The sequence below is a fragment of the Callorhinus ursinus genome, unplaced genomic scaffold (genome assembly GCF_003265705.2).
Source record: "Callorhinus ursinus isolate GAN/ISIS: 27379988/994484 unplaced genomic scaffold, GSC_fseal_2.0 scaffold9, whole genome shotgun sequence".
Taxonomy (NCBI): Eukaryota; Metazoa; Chordata; class Mammalia; order Carnivora; family Otariidae; genus Callorhinus; species Callorhinus ursinus.
In genome coordinates this window covers 45,591,198-45,615,430 of record NW_027397071.1, presented here as the reverse complement: position 1 = coordinate 45,615,430, position 24,233 = coordinate 45,591,198, and the positions used below count along the sequence as shown (strand labels likewise).

Below are 24,233 nucleotides of genomic sequence, written 5' to 3'. Positions count from 1 at the left end.
AAAGAAAAGAGGATGCACAGAGAGGACATTACCGTGTGCAGGAGAAAAGCAGAATGCAACATAAAAGCAGAGACAAGATAAAAGCGTGAGGTCAGCAAATCTGTGCTAGTAATGGCTGCAAGGGCATAACAAACGGTACATGGAGGGATTTTGTCAGCCTCTTGGACAACCCGTGGTGCACAGATAGTGCCGTGTCAAGTGCCCTTGTGCTCAGGACAGGACAACACAGTTGACAGATCAGGACTGGGGGAAGAAAGACACACAGAAACACACGGCTACCCCTCCCTGTACGGGAGGCCATGTGGGACTCCCATTGTGAGTGTATTTTTAGAAGCATAAATTTTGTCATGGATTATGTCCAAGTTAAATCATTCTTATTAAACTTATCTGAGATGTGGATTCAGTTATTCTCAAAAACTCCTTTCTGAAATAGAGCTTCCTTTTTAGAAATTTGCTAACTGTATACAATAGTCAGATCCTATTGACCATCTCAGACTAGCCTATTAGAAATGTACTGCTACTTTAATCTTCCCAGCTTGATAGAGAGAGAGGAGAATATGAATTTTTAAAAGGAGGGAGTATGTGAAACAAGCTTTGAGGAGTTGTTGGAAAATCAAGCACTATCGTGCTACACATGTTAAACAGTTTAAGAGGCAAACGGCTGGGGCTGTACCTAAGCAAATATCTGATGGGACTTGCTTCAAAAAAGAAGCTTTTTCTAGAATATAATGTTTTTTAGAGCTAATTGTCTCAGTCCCCATATCCTGGTATTTGATGGGATACATAAGCTGAGGTCAAAGTCACTGTAGTTCTACAAAGGGCTAAATCGGGTGATTTATCACACTAGGAAGCAGAGATCTTGTCTGTTTTATTCCCACTAGAAAAGTTCCTGCACATTGTGGACACTCAAAAAATGGTTGATAGAATGAACACAAGTGGAGAGAAGATGAAGCACTGAATCTATGAAACTTGTGTTTGTGAATGGGGTTAACAACTTGGATGAAACATGATTGCCCAAAGACCTGTGAGCCTCTAAGGCTTGGGCCTTTGCGATTTGGTCCTAGGAGAAAGCTAACAATATTCATGGCTATATTTTAATTGCAGGTGCATTGTGTACCACATTATGAGCTAGACATTTTAGACATATTGTTTCCAATCATCAGAATAACTCCCCAAGGTACATGGTATCATCCCTGTTTTACACATGGGGTATGAAGACAATAGTCCTTAGATTTTTTTTTTTTATTTGTTTGTTTTACTTTTAAGGGAAAGGGAACTACAGTTCATTGGGGCACATTGTATGCACATTCTATATGAGATGCTTTGTACATATAATCTCATTTGAGCTCTCAAAGATGTCAAGAAAGAAATATTATTCTCATTTTATAAATAAGGAAATTTCATGTCAGAGAGATTAAAATTTTGGTAAACAATGGAGCTGGTAAGTAATGGAGCCACAATTAGAACCCAGTCCTCTATGATCCCAATATTTATGCTCATTCAGTATACATTCTAGGTCTATATATTATGTTTAGTATTTTAAATATGAATACGACAATTGATATTAGCTCAGTGGTTTAAAAAATCCCTAACAGGGATCTGTACCTGTAAATTTATGCTTCTTAAAATTGTGCTTACTATCACTTTGTATTTGACATTATAAAGCCATAAATATTCATAGAGTCAAATCCCTTTTGAGAGCCCAAGACTAGTAAGAGCTGCATCAGAGGAGACCTGCAGATGGCACTGCTGCCCATGTCACCAAAAGCAAACTTCCTAATAGTTTAAGTAAAGAAAAGAAAAGATAGTCATTTTAGGAATTAGCCAACGGTGAATCCAAAAGTTCAATTCAGTCAACATTTGGGTGATTTGCAAATTGTGTAATTCCTTCCAGTTTATGGTTTGACATTGGAATTTAATGAACAACGAGTATAATGCTCGATAATGTTCTAGCCTAGCAATAGGTGGAATACAAGTCTTTGTGGAGGGGACACAAGAGTATCAACGAAGCTAGGGAAGAGAAAGAAATTTGGATTCTGCCTGAGCATAAGGTGCTGCCTGACAAATCAAGTCACTGAAGAATCATGAGATTGAGACTGCTAAAATCTAAAGATGGATGCAATCTTTAGAATTTCCAAGTAAACTGGAAGCTGATGAAAACCCACAAATACAAAAGTCTGAGACGCTGTACATAATGAACAAGAATGGCAGGTCTTTACCATTGTATTTTTAGCTTCACCATGAATTTTTAGGAAAAATTATTGTCAGTCTTTAATCCTAACCTAATCCAATCATGTAAGTTTTAGAAGACAAAGAGAGCTACTTTCTCTTGAGTCATTAAGAGACATAAAGTTCTGGAGAAGGAACTCCAAGATTTACATAAGGTTGATTCTGGTTGATAAGATTATGGGTGATTTAAAATTTTATTTCCAAATCATCTACAATATACAGGCATTACTTTTTAATAAGAGAAATTAAAATTAGTAAATACTAAAGTAAAAAATAACTGAAAACTGATTTTCACCACCTCTCTTTTGTCCCTCTTTCTCTCTTACTAACACAAATCCTCCGCACTGCCTGCTAGGGGTGCTAGGGACCCTCTGTGGTGAATGTGAGGTGTTCCACACAGACCTCCATTCAGTGCTATGTCATGAATTCTCCCAGCTGCCAGGAATATTGGCCGCAGTCCTCTTTAGGAATTGTGTGCTTGGCAGAAGGGAGTTGTCTTACCCAAGGTTACACCTCCTCATCAGAAACAACCCATATTCAGTGACTGGTTTACATAAAGGTACAAAGGCCCAGGGCTTTCTCTCAGTTTGAGAGAATTCTGAAGAGCCATCCCACCTTCAGAACCCCTCATGGGATCAGCTGCACTGCAGTTCAACTTTTTCTTTTGCCCCATCCCAACTCCATCACTTTCTTACAAGCGTTCCTGAGTGTACTTCCCAATAACCTTCTATGCAAATATTTGTCTCAAAATATGGGGATCATGACCTAAAACAGAACTAAGAGTAGTCCAGGAAGGTGACTAAAATAGAATTTTGGAGCTGGATCAGCCAAAGGCTGTCTCATAATGAGGGGACTGTCACTGGTGGCTGGTGAAGTACTGATAGTCCCTGCCCAAAGTTTCATTGGTGCTGAACCGCCACCAACTCCCGGTCAATATAGCAGATCTAAGACAATATCATGTAATTGTTCTCTGGGATTGAAGATTTTTACAAGAAGTCTACTGTCACTTTTATTTTTCTGTAGAAAGTGTGTTTTTCTTTGGATGCTTTTAAGGTTTCTCTATCAATAGTTTTTAGCAACCTGATTATATGTGTCTTGGTGTAGTTTTGCTTCTTTTGCTGGGGGTTATGTGAGCTTCTGTGGGTTTATGGTCTTCATCACATTTAGAAAAAAAATGCAGCCATTATTTTTGGCCAGTAATTTTTATGTCCTTCCTTTTTCTTCTCTCATTCCTGGGTTCCTATTGTTTTTGTTTTTTTTTAAAGGTTTATTTGGGAGAGAGTGCGCATGTGAGTGCATGGAAGTGGGGGGAGGGGCAGAAGAAGAGAGTCCTCAGACAGACTCCCTGCTGAGTGGGAACCCATCGTGGGGCTGGATCCCTCAACTGATCCATGAGATCATGACCTGAGCCAAAACCAAGAGTTGGACGCTTAACCGATGAGCCACCCAGGTGCCCACCTAGGCTCCTTTTATACACACTACTTAATTTCATACTTTCACACAGCTCACTGAGGCTCTGTACTTTTTTCAGTTTTGTTTCCTCTTTATTTTGGGTAGTGTCTATGGCTTTCTCAAGTTTACAGATCTTTTCTTCTGTGTCTAATTTGCTCTTAATTTCATTACATAGATTTTTCATTTGGGGTATTGTATTTTTAATCTTTACAACTTCTATTTGGATCTGTTTTTATATCATCCATTTTATCACTATATTCCCTATTTCCTTCATATCCTACAATATACTTATAATTATGTTAAAGTGTTGGTTAATTCCATTATCTCTGTCATTCCTGCATATGTTTCTATTGACTGACTTTTCCCCTTGGTTATGGGTAATATATTTTCTGTTTCTTTGCATGTCTGGTATTATTTCTTTTCTTCTTCTTACTACTTTTCTATTGAAGTATATTGGCAAACAACATACTAGCTTCAGGTGTACAACACGATTCAATATAGTATTTATTATGAAATGATCACACAATATGTCACATCTAGTAATTTATTATCAGATGCTGGACATTGTAGCTTTTACATTGTTGAAGGGTTTCACTGTATTTTTAAAAGTACGGAACTTTTTGAACAGTGCAGGTCCATGACACAGGAGTCTGTAAACTTTGGAGATTTGAAACTCTCTTCCTTCTGTTCTTTTCTGGACATAATGATGAGATGGAGAAATTCACCCCAAAAGAAAGAACAGGAGGCAGTACTCACTGCCAGGGATTTAATCAATAGGGATATAAGTTAAGATGTATGAAATAGAATTTAAAACAATGATTATAAAGCTACTAGCTGGGCTTGAAAACAGCATAGAAGACACTAGAGAATTCCTTTCTGTAGGAATAAAAGAACTAAAATCTATTCAGGCTGAAATTAAAAATGCTGTTACAGGATTTCCTTCTTCATCGGTGCCCACAATTCTTGGTCATGCTGCTTCTAAGAATGAATAGATAGACCAGACAGAGTGGTGGGCAGCAAAGCAAGACTTATTAAGTGGTGGCAAAGTTTATTGAATGGTAGAGTACACAGCTCCCAAAGAGGGAGAGGACCTGAGAGGGTTGCCACTGAAGTTTCTAAGTCTAGGGGTTTTCATGGGCTTGTTGGTGGACTGTTTTAATCTAATTAACCTCCATGAGCCTGTCATCCAATCAGGTTTTTGTCATCTATCTATCACATGGGAAAGGGTGGAGGGCTAATTCCAGGGTGGTATAAAATCTTTTTAAGCGTGGTTTGCCCTTAGGGTGAGGGCCTGTTGTCCCTCTCTGCTTTTCTTCCAACTATGCTTCATCAATGCTATTACCAGGATGTAGTCACAAATGGAGGCTCTAACAGCTAGGACAAATGAGGCAGAAGAGAGAGTCAGTGATATAGAAGACAAAATGATGGAAAATAAGGAAGCTGAGAAGAAGAGAGAAAGACAACTAGTAGATCACAAAGGGTGAGTTTGAGAACTCAGTGATTCCATAAAGCAATATAATATAGGGATAATATGGGGCCCCAGAAAATGAAGAGAGAGAGAGGGGCAGAAGGTTTATTTGAACAAATTATTGCTGAGAACTTTCTTAATCTGGGGAAGGAAACAGGCATTCAAGTCCATGAGGCACAGGGAACCACCCCCTTAAAATCAATAAAAATAGGTCAACACCTTGACATATAATAGTGAAGCTTGCAAATTTCAGAGATAAACAGAAAATCCTGAAAGCAGCTTGGGACAAGAGGTCCTTAACCTACAAGGGTAGACCAGAAAGGAACAGACACAATCTACAGGAACAGTGACTTTACAGGTAATACAATGGCACTAAATTCATATCTTTCAATAATTCCTCCAAATGTAACTGGGCTAAATGCTATAATCAAAAGACAGAGGGCATCAGATTGGATAAAAAACAAGACCCATTGATATGCTGTCTACAAGAGACTCATTTCAGACCCAAACACAGCTCCAGATAGAAAGTGAAGGGGTGGAGAACAATTCATCATGCTAATGGACATCAAAAGAAAACTGGGATAGCCATCCTTATATCAGACAAACTAGATTTTAAACCAAACACTAATAAGAGATGAATAAGGACACTATATCAGAATAAAAGAATCTATCCAACAAGAAGATCTAATAATTGTAAATATTTATGCCCCTAACTTGGGAGCAAATATATAAAGCAATTGATAACAAAATTAAAGAAACTCATTACAATAATAGTGGGAGACTTTAACATCTCACTCATAGCAATGGACAAATCATACAAGCAGAAGATCAGCAAGGATACAAGAACTTTGAATGACTCACTGGACGAGATGGACATCACAAATATATTCAGAACATTTCATCCTAAAGTAGCAGAATACACATTCTTCTCAAGTGCACATGGAACATTCTCCAGAATAGATCATATACTGGGTCACAAATCAAGTCTCAATGAATATAAAAAGACCAAGAATATACCATGCATATTTTCAGACCACAATGCTTTTAAAACTTGAAGTCAACCACAAGAAAAAATTCGAAGGACCACAAGTACAAGGAGGTTAAAGAGCATCCTACTAAAAAATGAATGGGTCAACTGCGAAATTAAAGAAAAATGTAAAAAAATACATGGAAGCAAATAAAAAAACATGACAGTTCAGAACCTTTGGGATGCAGCAAAGGCAGCCCCCAAGAGGGAGTTATATACCAGTATAGGCCTTCCTCAAGAAACAAGAAAAGTCTCAAATACACAAACTAGCCTTATACTGGAAAGGAGCTGGAAAAAGAAAGCAAATAAAACCTAAAGCCAGCAGCAGAAGAGAAATAATAAAGATTAGAGTGGAAATCGATGATATAGAAATAATAATAATAAAAAACCAGTAGCACAGATCAACGAAACTAGGAGGTGTTTCTTTGAAAGAATTAATAAGATCAATGAACCCGTAGCCAAACTATCAAAAAGCAAAGAGAAAGGACCCGAATAAATAAAATCATAAATGAGAGAGGAGAGATCACAAACAACACTGAAGAAATACAAACAATTACAAGAGAATATTATGAGCAATTATATGACAACAAATTAGGTAATCTGGAAGAAATGGATGCATTCCTAGAAACATATAAACTACCAAAACTGAAAAAAGAAGAAATAGAAAACCCAAACAGACCCATAACCAGCAAAGAAATTGAAGCAGTAATCAAAAATCTCCCAACAAAAAAGAGTCCAGGGCCTGGTGGCCTCCCAGAGGAATTCTACCAAATATTTAAAGAAGAATTAATACCTATTCTTCTAAAACTGTTTCAAAAAATAGAAATGGAAGGAAAACTTCCAAACTCTACGAGGCCAGCTTTATCTCGATCCCCAAAACAAAGACCCCACTAAGGGAATTACTGACCAATATCCCTGAATAACATGGATGCAAAAATTCTCACCAAGATAATAGTTAATAGAATCCACAGTACAGTAAAAGGATTATTCACCACAACTAAGTGGGATTTATTCACGGGCAGCAAGGGTGGTTAAACATCTGCAAATCCATCAATGTGATACACTACATTAATAAAGGACAAGAACCATATGATCCTCTCAATTGATACAGAAAAAGCATTTGACAAAATACAGTATCCTTTCTTTTTTTTTTTTTTAAGATTTTATTTATTTATTTGAGAGAGAGAATGAGAGACAGAGAGCACGAGAGGGAAGAGGGTCAGAGGGAGAAGCAGACTCCCCGCTGAGTAGGGAGCCCGATGCGGGACTCGATCCCAGGACTCCAGGATCATGACCTGAGCCGAAGGCAGTCGCTTAACCAACTGAGCCACCCAGGCACCCCAATACAGCATCCTTTCTTGATAAAAACTCTTCACAGTGTAGGGATGGAGGGAACATACCTCAATATCATAAAAGCTATATATGAAGAACCCTATGAGCTTTTCTCCTAAGGTCAGGAACATGACAGGGATGCCCACTCTCACCACTGTTGTTCAACATAGTACTGGAAGTCCTATCCTCAGCAATTAGACAACAAAAAGTAATAAAAGGCATCCAAATTGGCAAAGAAGTCAAACTATCACTCTTCTCAGATGGCATGATACTCTGTAGAAAACCCAAACGATCCCACCAAAAAATTGCTAGAACTGATACAGGAATTCAGCAAGTATAAAATCAATGCACAGAAGTCAGTTGAATTTCTATACACTAACAATGAGGCAGAAGAAAGAAAATTCAAGGAATCGATCCCATTTACAATTGCACGCAAAAATAAGATACCTTGGAATAAACCTAACCAAAGAGGTAAAAGATCTGTACTCAAAAAACTAAGAACACATATGAAAGAAATTGAGGAAGACACAAAGAAATGGAAAAACATTCCATGACCATGGATTGGAAGAACAAATATTGTTAAAATGTCTATACGACCCAAAGCAATCTACACATTCATTGCAATCCCCACCAAAACACCATCGGCATTTTTCACAGAACTGGAACAAACAGTCCTAAAATTTGTTTGGAACCAGAAAAGACCCCAAATAGCCAGAAGAATGTTGAAAAAGAAAACCAAAGCTGGAGGCATCACAATTCGGGACTTCAAGCTGTATTACAAAGCTGTAATCATCAAGACAGTAGGTACTGGCACAAAAACAGACACATAGATCAACGGAACAGAATAGAGAGCAGAAATGGACCCTCAACTCTATGGTCAACTGATCTTCGACAAAGCAGGAAAGACTATCCAATGGTATTGGAAAAATTGGACAGCCACATGTAGAAGAATGAAACTTGACCACTTTCTTATATCATACACAAAAATAAACTCAAAATGGATGAAAGACCTAAATGTGAGACAAGAATCCATCAAAATTCTAGAGGAGAACACAGGCGGGAACCTCTATGACCTTGGCCGCAGCAACTTCTTGCTAGGCATGTCTCCAAAGGCAAGAGAAACAAAAGCAAAAATGAACTATTGACACCTCCTCATGATAAAACAAAGTTTTTGCACAGCAGAGGAAACAGTCAACAAAACTAAAAGGCAACCTGTGGAATGGGAGAAGATATTTGCAAATGTCTTATCAGATAAAGGGCTAGTATCCAAAATCTATAAAGAACTTATCAAACTCAACCCCCAAAGAACAAATAATCCAGTCAAGAAATGGGCAGAAGACATGAACAGACATTTCTCCAAAGACATCCAAATGGCCAATAGACACATGAAAAAATGCCCAACATCACTTGGCATCAGGGAACCCCAAATCAAAACCTCAGTGAGATACCAGTCAGAATGGCTAAAATGAACAACTCAGGGAACAACAGATGTTGGAGAAGATTTGGAGGAATCTTGCCCTCTTACACTGTTGGTGGGAATGCATACCTGGTGCAGCCACTCTGGAAAACAGTATGGAGGTTCTTCAAAAAGTCAAAAATAGAACTACACTATGACCCAGCAATTGTACCCTTAGGTATTTATCCGAAGGATATGAACATAGTGATTCGAAGGGGCACATGCACCCCGATGTTTATTCATTTTTAACTTATTTTTATTTATTTGTCAGAGCAGGAGAAAGAGAGCGAGAGAACACAAGAAGGTGAAGCAGCAGGCAGAGGGAGAAGCAGGCTCCCCACTGAGCAGGGAGGCTGATGTGGGACTCGATTCCAGGACCCTGGGATCATGACCTGAGCTGAAGGCAGATGCTTAACCAACTGAGCCACCTAGGGGTCCCTCAGCCCAATGTTTAAAGCAACAATGTCTATAATAGCCAAACTATGGAAAGAGCCCAGATGTCCTTCAATAGATGAATAGATAAAGAAGATGTGGTATGTATGTGTATATATATATATATATATATACATATATATACATACACACACACAATGGAATACTACTCAGCCATCAAAAAGAAGGAAATCTTGCCATTTGCAATGACAGGGATAGAACTAGAGAGTACTATGCTAAGCAAAATAAGTCAGTCAGCAAAAGACAAATGCCATGATTTCACTCATATGTGTAATTTAGAAAACAAAACAGATGAACAGAGGGAAAGGGAAGGAAAAATAAGATGTAAATTGAGAAGGAGGCAAACCATGACACTGAACTCTAGGAAACAAACTGAGGGTTGCTGGAGGGGAGGTGGGGGGGGAGGGGTCATTGGGTGATGGGCATTATGGAGGGCACTTGATGGAATGAGCACTGGTTGATATATGCAACTGATGAATCACTAAATTCTACCTTTGAAACTAATAAAAAAATAAAAAAAACCTAAAAAAAATAAATATGGAACTTTGTTCTAGCACACAGGATTACTTGATCAATTTGAACATTTTGAGGTGTTTTTAAGATTTATTAAGGTGAATCCAGAGCAGTTTTAATTTAGGCCTAATTTGGCCCCACTAGTAAGCACAACTCTTCTGAAGATGCTACCCAATGCCCCATGTATTAGAAGCTCTATTCTTGGTGGTGGTAACATAAACTGTTCCCAGCTCAGTGAGGTCCAGGGATTGTTTGGTTTACTGCTTTCCAGTTATTCTTTTATTTTTTTTTTTAATATTTATTTACTTATTTGTAAGAGAGAGAAAGAGCATGAGTAGGAAAGGCAGAGACTCTCAAGCAGACTCCTTGCCGAGCATGGAGCCTGACATGGGGTCAACCTCAAAACACTGAGATCAAGACCTGAGACGAAACCAGGAGTCGGAAGCTTAACTGACTGTGCACCCAGCTGCCCCTCCAGTTATTCCTTTGTTGGTCATTTTGGATAGTGCTCAACTGACTTCCTTCGCCCTTCCAATTATTACTCAACAGATCCTTTAGACTCCTCTACAGACCTTTCAAGCTTTTTGTTATTCTGCAGCTTCCTCAGTCATCCTGAACTCTCTTCTAGTTACTAAATGTAGTGAGACGCTGGGTTTTATTTTGGTTTTCCCTCCCTTCACTGCAGCCTGGCAACTGTCTCCAGGTGGTAATCTAGGGGCAATCATAAGGTTCACCACCTTTGTTTTCCTTTTCTCAGGTATCATAGTCCCATATTACCTACAGTGCAATGTCTAAAAATAGCTATTTTATATATTTTGATTTTTTAGTTGCTTATGGAAGAAAGGACAATTCAGAGATCAACTAGTATATGTGAATCTACACTTTGATACAGCAATTTTTTTTTCAAAAATTGTTTTTATAATGAGAAAAAATCATTACTTTCACTTGTCTTATAAATTCTACGTTTCCTCAATGTACATCCTGACGTTTTCAGGAGGTAATAGGTAATCTGTACATTTCCCCCCCTAGTTCTTAGAAGATAAGATTCTGAGTTAATAAAAAAGCAAAGTAATAAAAGATTCTTAGTTGCTATACTTGATTGTATTCAGAACTGTTAAGTTTATTCTAGTGAAATTGACTTTATTTCTTTTGATTTAGAGTTTAATATCAAAACTAGCTATCCTTAATTTTCTGTCCTTAAAAGGCTTCAATGCCCTGCCCTTCCCCCCCCCCCCACTCTCTCTCTCTCTGTATCTTTAGAATCAAAAGGTGGTATAACTGCTGGAGAGGTACACAGATTGCTAGGATATAAAATTCCAAACTATCTTTAATTCCACTAAATATGAGGTCAAAATTATTACCACTGATAGAATGGAAACATACTGTGAAATGTGAAGGCAGAGATTTGGTAGGAAAGGAGTTTTAATTAGCAGAGATATTGTTAAGCTCAATAAAAGGAAAGAGGAAAGGACTGAGAAATTGAACATGGGGTTGGCTCGGTTCAAGATTTAAATATATTGCCTCTTTTGATTACCAAAACAACTTGGTTAGGTGCATGTTATTATTCATATTTTATAGATGAAGAAACTCAGAGTTTAAGTTTCCCAAGGACAGAATGTAGTCAGTAGGAAATGCCACATACTTTTCACTTCTGAATGTTACATAACTGGACAATATGTGGGGAGAGTGTTTCATTATAACACAACCTTTAGCAGAAGCTATAGGGGATGGTTGGTGACAAGAACTACAGTTCATAAAACAACCAGCTATCATTTGATTTGGTGTAACTTGTGTATCATCCTCCCTATCCTGCTTTACCCTTAGCAGTTGACTGTATTTCCTAAGAAACTAAAAGCAATTAGAAGAGAATTTCTATAAAGCCATCAACATCAAATCAACCAATCAACCTATTTATATTTGAACTTAAATACGCTGCCTTTTTTCCAATACATGGAAAGTATGGAATCTGTCTATGCTCTAGCTGAAGGCTAAGCTCTCTACTGTGTACCGCAGCCCATGTTTTCATATACTCAAGAATATTGCTTCTGAAGATACTCACGTTTTCCTTCCTCATCACATTTTCCCTTCATACTAGTTTAAAATTTTTCAACCAGTGTGTACAGTCAGAACTTTTATCTCATAACTAAACAGCAGTTTAATAAGACTCAATATTGTTCACAATTTTGTTTGGTTAATGTCTGCTTAAAGAAACTGAGAGGATACAGGACTGTTTTTGCTAAGATCTCTTCTAGTGCTATAATTCGAGGTAATTCTAATAATAATTGTTAATATTTAGAGTTCTGTTTCTAGACTAGACACTGTGCTAAACACTTACATGCATTATCCTATTTAATTCTCACAACAATCCTAAAAGAGAGGTACTATTATAATCTTTATCGTATCGATAAGGAAAGTGGAACTTAGAACAGTTAAGTAATTTGTCTGAGGTTACATAATAAATATAGCACAGTAAAAGTCAAACCTGACTTCACAATTCATGTTATTAAATTGTTACACCAATTTTGTAACCTCAATTGCATGCACACTACTGCAGATGTAAAGTTACTATGTCTTTATAACATTTATATATTTAGTATCAATAAATTAGGTACAAAACAAAATTAAATTGTTATAAAACCCACAATAATTTTTATCTCAATATGCAACAGAATTCACATTACACATCTTTTCTTTAAAAAGATTTATTTATTTGAGAGAGAGAGGATAGTGCAAGCGAGGGGAGGGGCAGAGGGAGAGGAGGATTAATATCAAGCAGGCCTCACACCCAGTGCAGAGCCTGAAGTGGCACTACATCTCACAACCCTGAGATCATGACCTGAGCCGAAATCAAGAGTTGCATATTTGACTGAGACATCCAGGGGCCCCTATTACACATCTTTAAAGAGGAAAAGTTTTAGCATACAGACACCTTGGAAAAAGATCTAATTTAGTCCTATAATTTTAGAGCTAAGGGCAAAAAATATAGTTATCATTTTCTGTCCAGGTTTTTAATAAAAAATAGTAATGTCAAATGAAACATTGTCATTTTATAGTACATTACATCGAGAAATCAAGTTATTGAATAATAAGTTTCTATTACATCTCAGCCATCACGTATATATCTTTACACATAGAGAATGGATATTAAGCAGTCTTGGAGTAAAATATGGAAGAAAAACTGCTTCAAGTTTGTACTTAGTAAAGCAGAAATATGAATAACTCTGTATTAAGATAAGAAGCATTTATAATTTGCATTTTCTCCCAATGAAATAATAAAGCCAGTGTGCACCAGCTTGGCATTTACTTAAATGCTTATAAAAAGTTTAGGGACTGATTCTTAAAGTTGGCTGAATATTGGAATTGCCTCAAGAGTTTGAAAAATACTGATGCCTATGATATAAGGTAGGGCCTGAGCATGTATTGTTTTAAAACTTTTGGTGATTCTAATATGCAACAGTTTGAAAAACACTAGCTTAGAGAACTGTTAACATAACTAAGGAGGTCAGTCTTCAGCTGAAGGCCATCCCATGACTTGATTTCAGGGGATATATTGTTATTTTAAGTATCTGATAGGTGTATCTACCTTGACTACAAAATAAATAAAGGAAGAGATTTTCTATTTTATTCATCATTGTCTCTTCATATCTGGAATAATAAAAGGCACATAGTAGTTGCTAAATAAATATTTTGAATGAACACATGATTGCCTTATACTTCTTTTACACCACTATCTTCTAGTAGATACATGAACATAAGAATGCAAAAGATATTTATTGAAAAATGAATGATTGAAGCAGTTGAGATAAATGTTTAAAGCAAACTGAAGACTTACATGTGCATATTTAAAAAACACATACATATATAAATAGATCAAAAGTAGAAAAAGAATATACAAAAGAGTGCAACATTTAGCATAGAGAATTCACTGAGTTTTCCAATATTCTTCACATTCTTATACTTAGAAACAAGGGTACCCCTAAACAACTAGTACTTTAGCTAATATTCATAAGCCCATGTACAGATAAAGTTAATTTCTTTTAAAAACTGAATTACAGCTTAATCTTGATAAACATGTCAGTTTTCAAAATTCAAGTAAGTAAAATTTTAGCATGCACCATAATAGCTTTTATAGGTGTATTAAAAAATAAAAAAAGATTGTTACTGGTTAAAGTATCTGGTACCACTTTTGTTATTTGCTCTCAGTTGAAACCTATTAGTTTCTTAGCAGTCTTACACTGATAAAAAATTACTTTGGTACCTCTTTACGTATGTGTTTTATTTAGAAAAACCTTATTAATAAATAGACTTCTTTTTTAGAAGCTAGATTCTTAGATATGGCTTCATTTACCAAAGTTCCACAGGTATTACATTGTAATTTTTAAATCAGTTAGTATCTTAGACTACGAAACTTTGGTTTTTTTAAAATTAGCATTGGTTGTTTGATTGTAGGTTTGTCACCAAAAAGTACTGCTTCGCTCTCCGTGGTTGGAAATCTTTTCTGATATATCAAGGGATATTCCTTCTGAAACTTAAAAACGAGGTGAGAAATTAGAGGGTATTTTACATTTATTATCCTAGCTGAAGCCAGTGTTCAACATTTTATAAGAATTCAGGGCCTTTCTCCAACATGTATTTCAGAAGTGAGTATACTTTCAATTTATCCTTGCCTTTCCCTTTGCTTTCTCATATATGAAAGGTATAATGTAAGATTTCTTAGATCCAAGTTAGCATTAATATTCTAGGATTCTCTTCTGATGCATTCTCCTCCTAAATTCCAGATCTTCTTCCTTTCCATTTGTAACACCTATGAAGGTCATAATGATCAAATATTTCATATTTGAGTATCTCAGACCTGGAATTAAACTTGCCAGAATCATGTTGCTACTGGATTTTGATGGAGATAAAAATTCTAAATGGTAAAAATGAGTCACTAAAAGTTATGTATTATAATCAAAATATTTTAATTGCTTTCCCAGGCTAATCGAAACTATAATTATAAGAAGTAAAGAAAGAGTATTTTTTATTATTATTATTTAAATTTCAGGATAAAGAGTAAAGCCAGGCATGTAGGCTATATAAATAGCCTATATAGTATCTAAAATCCAAAATATTAAAATGAGAAATTAGATTCTAAATGTTATTAAATAACAATCAGCAACAGCATATTGAAAAATATTACATGATTGAGAACTTGTTCATTCTCTTACCTGTTTTAGTTTTTTCCTTTTCTCTTTTAGAGGCAAACTCTTGTTTTTAATAATATTCTCTAAAAGTTCTGCAATTGCAGCTTGTGAGGTAGACACTTTTTGTTCATCAAACTCCCGAGCACTAATCTGCTTGCAGTATGAATACGTTGGCAAAGGAACAATCAGTCCATCTCCAGGATTTTTAATCTGTTGTGAACCAAGTGATATAGTCCAAGTCATTAATTCTGTTCATGTCCCTATTTGCTAAGGGTTCTTTTGATGGGATTTAGTATTAATTTCCCATCAAACATTCAATACTTTCAGAAAACTGTATTATGCAGTACAGTAGCGATAAATCCCAGAATCTAAATCCCAGACCCATAATCTACTAGCTTTGTAGCCTTCAGCAAGTTATTGTACTTCTCTTGGTCTGTTTCCTCATCTGTAAAATGGGGATTACATGAGATAATGTATATAAAGTGCTTAGCACAGAATATGTATTAAAGTCATCCATCATCATATTGCCTTTAACCATGTATTTTATTCTTTTAACTACAAAACAATAAAATATCAAAGTGATGTTTTAATTCATTTTAAAACATTAATGTTCCGACATAGTAATAGTATTCATCTACTGTTTTTGAGGTGTAGAAGCATGAGCAGATACTATATCATCTACTGACAACAGAAGGAAATTGTAAGGATAATTATAAGTCAGGGCAATATTAGAATGGTATATATGGGAAGAAACATATATGTGAAATATATGTGCTGGGCAGCCAAAGATTGAAAATAAGACATCTTGTTTTTGGTTACTCAGTATTCCTGCTCTCCTTCTTGTAATAGTCGCTTCCCATTCCAGCTCCACTATCCTCACCCCACCCCCCTTAAAGATTTTATTTATGTATTTATTTGAGAAAGAGAGAGAGTGCGAGAAGCAGAGGAACAGGACAAGCAGATTCTGCACTAAGTGTGGAGCCTGATGTGGGGCTCGATCTCATGACCCTGAGATCATGACCTGAGTCGAAATCAAGAGGCAGATGCTTAACTGACTGAGCCACCCAGGTGGCCCTTTCCTCACTTTTTTTGAAGAGCAGATTCTTCTCTAATCTATGTAGAGCCAGAGTATGGCCCTATCTCCAATGCACTCACCCTCAACCACCTAAAGGGCGTGTATTTAGCCTAGACTGAGCCAGAGTCCATGTGAAGAACTTTTAAATTGGTAGGTAAAGGGGTAGTTCTTTGCTCCTTTGAATTAAAAATGAAAGTCTGTGGCTTAAGAGCTTTAATCAGCCGTGTGCCCCCTATCATGTGAAGGAGCCATTTGTTAAATATAGTACCAAAATGGAAATAAGAGATGAAAACAGTTTTATTGCTATTTGAGTCCCCAGATTCTGTCTATATTCCTGACTTTTAGAGGTTATTTATGTGAGCTAATAAAGTCTTCCTTTTTAATTAGACTAGTTTGAGATGAATTTGCCACTTGGAACTGACTAATGCAGAGAATTTTAAGATTTACAATACATACATAGCCCTTTTTTAAGTAGTCAAGATGTTTATCCACTGCAGTCTGTAAGTAAGAGGGTACTTGAAGAATTTCCTGGTGATGATCCATTAAGAAAGAAACTAATCTTGCAGCAAGAAGCTCATCAAGATCCACTTCTTCAGCACAGCATAGCACACACCGAGAAAAAGTGTTTATCATCTAGAAACATATTAAAAGATGTGAATTTAAAACGCTGAGGTTTTATATAAATAAGAGTATCAGTAATTTCTGGGTACCATGCTAAAGTACTGAGATAAAGTGATAAGCAGACTTCAGCTTAAAAATGAGGACAATTAATTACATTAGAAAGGTAAGAATATGTTATTCTTTTTAAAGTACTTGTTAAGTATTTCCTTAATGTAATTCCAAAGGATTATAAAGGGCTTAGCTTTTTCCTTAATTTTGTCACAATTTTATTGGTAAGTACCATGGGTTCCCTTAGTATCATGTAGATATATCACTTAAAGAATGTCAAAGAACAATGACTTATTATATTAAATTAACCCCATAAAACACAAACTAGGAGAGAGAATACATAACATGTAAACATTAGTGGTTATGAGGTTGGTACCATTTAGCTTTTGGAATTCTGGAAAATAGCTTTTAGCCCTTATTCCATCAATCTTGAAAGACAATTCATACATACATTTTTCAATTCCATCATAAGTTGTTGTCAAACCCTGGGTTAAATTTTGTGTTTCAAAACTCATTTACTCTCACTCATATCCATATTACCCACTAAGTATAAGACACACAAACACACGCCTCATTCTAAAATAATTAGTTATCAGAATTCTAAGTATTTAGCACATGATAGATGAGGAACATATTTATTGAATTGAAACATTTTTGGTTTTATTCCTACATGTCAGACATCTCTCCTTCCAAGACAGTCCTCAGCTTTTTATTCTTCTCTCCTAGCTTTGTAGAGCTCATTTATTTTCAAAGCTCCAACTACTACCTCTCTCCAAATAATCTGCCTTCTGCCCTAATCTTTACCAGGCTCATGTTTCTAATAGTCTGTCGGATAAATTTCACTTGGATGTCCTATAAACTCAAACTCAAAAAGTATAAAACTGAAATTATTTCCTTTCTATTCATGTCTTTCAAAATATATTCCTCTACAAACTTCTCTGTGCTTTTTAATGGTGTCACAATTACTCAAGAATAATTCTTCCTCTTTAGATTGGGTCTATCATTGCTAAAGAACTGTCTTTAATGAGTGGAAGAATAGAGCTCAGTTCCAGATTCCTTGCTATAAGAAAATCATCTGAAGCTGCACTGAGAAAATGGCAGCTCTTGAAAAGAGAGAGCGAGCGAGCGAGAGAGAGATCAGATACTATTTTAAGAGTTCGTTTCCAATCAATATCTGTATAAAATGCTTCCACCCTCATCCACTACTGCTTCACAGTAGTCTGTCCCAATTTCTTGCCCACAATGATATGCTATCCTAATTCACATATTTCATCAAATACAACTTTCCCACCACCACAATATTTCTATTAATTCTCTCCTTTACAAAGTTATAGTGCCCTTATGCTTTTAACTGTGCCTATATCTCCTCTTTCTTCCCCACTAAACAGAATTGGCACAAGGTAATGGAATATGGTCTGATAATCTGGGTCAATCACTATGATCTGTTAGGAGTGAAGAAGCAAAGTGCTCAGACAAGATAAAGATCAGGATATGAAAATTTAGCATACTGGGCACAAAGGATTAATGCTGCAACATTCTGCTACTAGGAAAGATACTTTTAAGAGCTTTTCTATCCCAAAAATCTAGGATTTTGAGATGACAATATCACTCAAGTAGTACTTTTGGATGATTTGCTTTTCTTTTTAAATTTATGAGCCAAGGCTTATTCTTTCCTTCAGAAATCAACTTACCAGTGATCTTGTACCCATTGCATCATGAAGTTGAGGCATATCAACATTTTGACTCATTCGGGAAATCATGCGCATTAAAAGTTGAAGCTTTCTACGATTTGGTGGGGGCAGTAACAAACAACATAACTGTAGTGCATCGATGGCAACCTTCTCTAAATGAGGTTGTAGCAAACCTAGAAGACAAAATTACACCCCACCCCCGAAAAAAATCATCAATGACTAGTTGCTTTCAAACTATGAGCATACACAAGTACATAAAGAATACTGTTACATAAATACTAGAATACATTTTAACTGTCCCTAGAAATTTCCACATTCCTCAAAAGCATGGTAGATTCTCATTACTTTCTTCATAACCTATGTGAGTATTAATATTCTTTATATACTACAAATAAAGTGACTCAGAATAAGTTAAAATGAGGTAAAAGAAATAAGGGCTTTAGTTAAGTAGAATAAATCTTGGTTATGCCATGACAAAGTCTTTTACAATAAAAACCTTTCCTTTTGGAGGAAAAATATAAAGCAGTTTCAGAGAAGAAAAGACAGGTAAACAAAACATAGTTAGTAAACACTAAAAGTTAATATTACATGCATTGAAAGCATCAGCCTTACTTTGTGTGCCAGTCAACACAGAAGAAGCTGGAGGTAAAGAATTTTCTGAAAGTTCTATTGTACTTTTGCAGAGTCTCTTATTGATTGTGGTACTAGACTCTCCGAGTTCACTTTCCATAGCTGTTTGCACACTTGTGCTGCCTTGTCCAAGATTTGGTTTCATGATAATTTCAGCCACTGGCATATTGATATAACTATTCCTTCTTGTACTACTTCTTAAAAGTAAACTCTGAGATCTACAAAGCTGTTTTGACTTGCATTTCCCATTACATAACTCCTCTTGGTCTTGAACAGTCAAAGTAGAGGTTCTCTTAAAACCAACACAGAGTGGCTTTTGATTACTTTCCTCTGAATGAAGATTCATTAGGGATTCCTGTTTGGTCTTAGACTCTAAAAATTGCTTATTATTTTGTTCTTCTATATTCAGAACAGATTGATGGAAGACACTGAAGACCTCTTTACTTGAACTCCCTGGTAAGTCTATAATTCCTTCTAAAGAATGGCACTTTGGTTTGATGTTAGAGGATAGAACATGCATACTACTTAAGCCTATTAAATTATGACAACTTCCTCCCATAACGTCATTAGCACTGGCTCTTCTATTTTTAAAATTAACTAGCTCCATTTTCTTAGCACATTTTTCTTGAAATCCTTGATCACTTATCTGCAGTCTCTTAGTAGTATCTGATTCTTCTTTGTTTTTGTCTTTATGAAGCAGACTGAGAAGAAGACACTCAGTTGATTTGAAGGAATTCAAATTGTTTAAGCGAAGGATTTTTGAAGACTGTGGATCATCTTGGATTTTATGTATCCCACTGGGTCTATCTGAAACTGTGATGTAGCCACAAACAACTACCAGGAAATGAAACAAAAATTAAGATGCAACTGTGTGACAGTGGGCAAAAATAAAACAAAAACAATAGTAAAGTTAAAAAAAATAAAGCATCACTACAGTATATATTGTTAGTACAGTACAAATAGCAGTTGCTTAATTCAGAAGCCACTTAAATAGGACACATGCAACATTCAGTTACAAAGTGCAAGACTAGAGGTTTTCCAACTTGTGATAATAAATAACTTTAAAGTTTATTTCAACAGTCTAATTAAATTATAATTGAGTCAAATACATTAAAAAAATAACTGGTTTCAGTCTACGAGTTATTAGAAAGCTCTTAATTATAAGACAACTATAGTATAATAAAACTTGTATGTTTGGCCTTTGTCTCTAGTACCTGATATAGTGTTCCTAAGATGCTTGGAATTTCCAGAGTGACAGGAGTCTTTTGTTTTTCATAATGCACCTGTTTGAGTACATCTGAATTTAAGCTAATGAGGTGACTTAGGGCTGGACTTGCTTAGAAGTTTGGAATTTTCAGCCTACCTCAGAACTCCCTGGAGGAGAAGAGGATGTGGGTTGAAGATTGAGTGCAATCACCAATGACCAATGATTTAATCAATCATGCTTATATAATTAAATCTCAGTTAAAACTCTGAAGTAACAAGGCTAAGGGAGCTTATGGGTCCGTGAACATATGGACATGGTTGGGAAGATGGCATTCCTGGAGAGGGCATGAAAGCTCTGCACAGCCCTTACTTTCCTATCTTGCCTGTATACTTATACTGCCATATGGCTGTTCCTGACTTGTATCCTTTATAAAAACTGGTACTATGAGTTCTGTGAGTTATATCAATTGTTAAGCCCAAGGAAGGTTGTGGGAACCCCCAAACTGGTAGTTAGTTGGGCAGAAGTCTGAGTAAGCCTGAGGACCTCATTAACACGTGGTACCTGAATGGAGGGCAGTGTTGTGGAGCTGAGCTCTTAATCTGTGGAGTTTGCATTAACTCTGGATGGTTAGTATCAGGACTGAAGGATTTTGTCCCTAACTTGTGGGGTCTAATCTAACTTTGGGTAGTCATTGTCAGAAATGAATTGAATTGTAGGACACTCAATTGATGTGGAGAACTGGTGTTGGAATGACATATTTGAATTACTGGAAAACAACATAACAGGAAGCAGAGTATTCCTAAATTTTAAAATAATTCATAGCTTGCCACCTTCTTATTTATCTACACTTTTAGATCTTTTAAATTATGGGAGACTTGAAAAGGTTAATAAGATAAATTTAAATAGTAAGTAAAAATCCATACATACCCAAAATGCTTACAAATAATTCATAATATTCAAAGGTAAGCAGAGGTTCAGGGAGATCTAGAAAATAATCTGCTATTGTTCTGAATACATCTCGTTCAAATCCAACATAAGTTGGATTATTCATATCATTATTTCTTGGCCCTATGAAACAGAAGGCAAAAAAAATTGGCAAAATGTATTTTATTTTAAATAAAAATTTTAAATATACCTGTAAAAAGGATAAAACCTGTATTTCATGAAGGAGCTAAGTTTAACAAATTGGGTCACAATTCAAAAATTTAAAGAGTTGTGCACATCTCATTCTTCCTCGTTATGTTTTCATTAGAAATATGCAAGCAACTACAAGCATTTTGTTTTAATATTTATATACCTGAAAATTGTATATAAGGCAAAATTTCAAATATATTTTAAAGTATTAAGGTTATTTAATGAGATTTTATTACAATTCATTTTATAAAACAAAGAATATTTAGATAATGCAAATAATCCTTCTAAATTATCTTTTGTAAATTTACATTTTCATGAACAAATTTTACCTAACACAAAGCATGCCCTTAATGAATTTAAATAATGTCTTTATACTGCCATTTCATTAGCTTAACATTCTTGAAAGAATCATTCTTACTCATTATTGTTTTACTCAGAAATAGAAAAAAGTGAAGCTCAGAGTAACTTGCCTAAGATGAAAGAGACATTGGTGGTAAAGTTAGAATTAGAACTTAGAGCAGTGTAAGTGAGAGCTAGACCCAGGACCTTGAGGTCTAACAATATTTAAAGTATGCTCCATGGACTACATAATCAGAATCATCCAATGTGCCTATTAAAAATATAAGTTCCTCTGTACAGACCAGAATTTATGGAGGCGAGGCTAAGAATTACTGACTTAGAAATGTTTGCTTCTGGCTCACTAATTGAGTAGTTTCCAAACGCTGATCTGGGAATCTTCACTCTAAGAATCTTCTCTGTCGAATGAACTGAATGAAACCACCTAATGAATCAACCGAATCAGAATCTTTGGCTAGTTTCCTTAGTTACTGTAATATGCACTCAGGTTTGAGAGTCACTATTCTACCTTTTTTTTTTTTTTTAAAGATTTTATTTATTTATTTGACAGAGATAGAGAGAGAGAGAGAGAAAAACAGTGAGAGAGGGAACACAAGCCTGGGCAGAAGGAGAAGTAGACTCTCCGCTGAGCATGGAGCATGCGGGGCTCGATCCCAGGACCCTAGGATCATGACCTGAGCCGAAGGCAGACGCTTAACAGCTGAGCCACCCAGGCGCCCCACTATTTCTTTTCCTTTCCTTTCCTTTTTTCTTTTCTTTTCTTCCTTCCTTTCTTCTTTCTTTCCTTTCCTTTCCCTCCCTTTCCCTTCCCTTCCCTTTTTCTTTCTTTCCTTCCTTTCCTTCCTTCCTCCCTTTCTCTCTCTCTCTCCTTCTCTCCTTCCTTTCTCTCTCTCTCTTTCTTTCTCTCTCTCTCTCTCTCTTTTTTTTTAAGATTTTATTATTTGACAGAGAGAGAAAGAGCACAAGCAGGGGGAGCGGCAGGCAGAGGGAGAAGCAGGCTCCCCGCTGAGCAGGGAGCCTGATGTAGGGCTCAATCCCATGACCCTGGGATTACGACCTGAGCCCAAGGCAGAAGGCAGATGCTTAGCCACCCACATGCCCCACTGTTCTTTCAAGTTAAAATCTTTCTCTTCCCAAACCCAAATAATCTATTTTACTTCTCTGTCTCCAAGTTTTTGTATTGTCATACAAATGTGACTAAAAAAGGATTAAAGAAAACAAATCACACACATTTAATAGCTTAAAGGCTAATATGGATTTACATAGAGCAAAATAAACATCTTCTTAAAGAGGATAAGAAATATTCTCAATATGTAGAACAAAAAATTTTGATAATCATTAAAAAAATTTCTAAGACAGAAAATACACCTACTAGAATTAAAATACAGAATTTATAGTTAGAGAATCTAGGTTTGAATGCATAGCTCTTTATATTATCAGTAGACTTTCAAAAGACTTATTTTCTCTTCTAGAAAAAAACTGGGGATAATATATTAATCACTGATTCCTGTATGTCACAGGATTACTATAGGGGATTAAATAATAACTACAAGTCTAAATACTACCTCTGGCTAGATATATTGTTAAACTGGAATCTAGTAGATTATATCTTTGGTACCATTTAGGTATAACATAGACTGGTAAGAAAGGGAAGAGAAAAAAATCCTTCAACATGGGATGTCAGAGAAATCCTGAAAGTCTAAGTATCGGAGTTGCTAACCATGAACCAAAGTATGAGACAGAAAGGCAGTTAGGTGAGGGAAGGTAGAAAGAGAAACTCAGAAATTGAGCTTATGATTAAGACCTTTACCTCAATTTGATAAATAAAATCTATCACTTACATTATTTACTTTATTGCTATTTATTCTGTTATTTTGTCATATTGACACCCAGTGGACAACAAGGGAATATATACCTATCTTGAACATTATTAATAAAATACTCATTTCATAAGAACTAGAAAAATCCTTTTATAACAAAAACTATAAAAATATAATTTAACTTTTGATGATTTATTTATTATTTATTTATTTTTAAGATTTTATTTATTTGACAGAGAAAGAGCACAAGCAGAGGGAGAAGCGGGCTCCCCGCTGAGTAGAGAGCCCGATGTGGGGCTCGATCCCAGGACCCTGGGATCATGACCTGAGCTGAAGGCAGACACTTAGCAGACTGAGCCACCCAGGCACCCCACTTTTGATGATTTAGAAGCATATATTTCTGCATATTTTTAAAATTGACTTTTAAAGCAATTAGGGTTTTATACTTGAACTAGGGTCTCAAATTATAAAAAATCAATTATTACTGATCATTATGGAAAAAGCTTGATGAACAAGATGCTAAAAAAATGGTTTGCT

General features: G+C 35.8%; 1 protein-coding gene across 5 annotated transcripts in view; it reads right to left on the bottom strand.

Annotated features, from left to right (window-relative positions):
* The window catches only part of DEPDC1 (DEP domain containing 1), a 37,748-nt gene that overhangs the window by 4,221 nt on the left and 9,294 nt on the right, over positions 1 to 24,233 (bottom strand). For 3 of the 5 annotated variants that reach the window (XM_073896548.1, XM_073896547.1, XM_025871821.2), the window contains exons 7-11: positions 21,313 to 21,453; positions 19,161 to 20,012; positions 18,549 to 18,721; positions 16,645 to 16,821; positions 15,138 to 15,323 (exon numbers count right to left, since the gene is read on the bottom strand). In XM_073896548.1, the coding sequence (XP_073752649.1) occupies positions 15,138 to 15,323; positions 16,645 to 16,821; positions 18,549 to 18,721; positions 19,161 to 20,012; positions 21,313 to 21,453 (1,529 nt within the window). Of the gene's footprint in view, positions 1 to 12,616; positions 14,459 to 15,137; positions 15,324 to 16,644; positions 16,822 to 18,548; positions 18,722 to 19,160; positions 20,013 to 21,312; positions 21,454 to 24,233 lie in introns of those variants that run through there. The other 2 variants (XM_025871820.2, XM_025871822.2) reach the window with 2 other exon arrangements.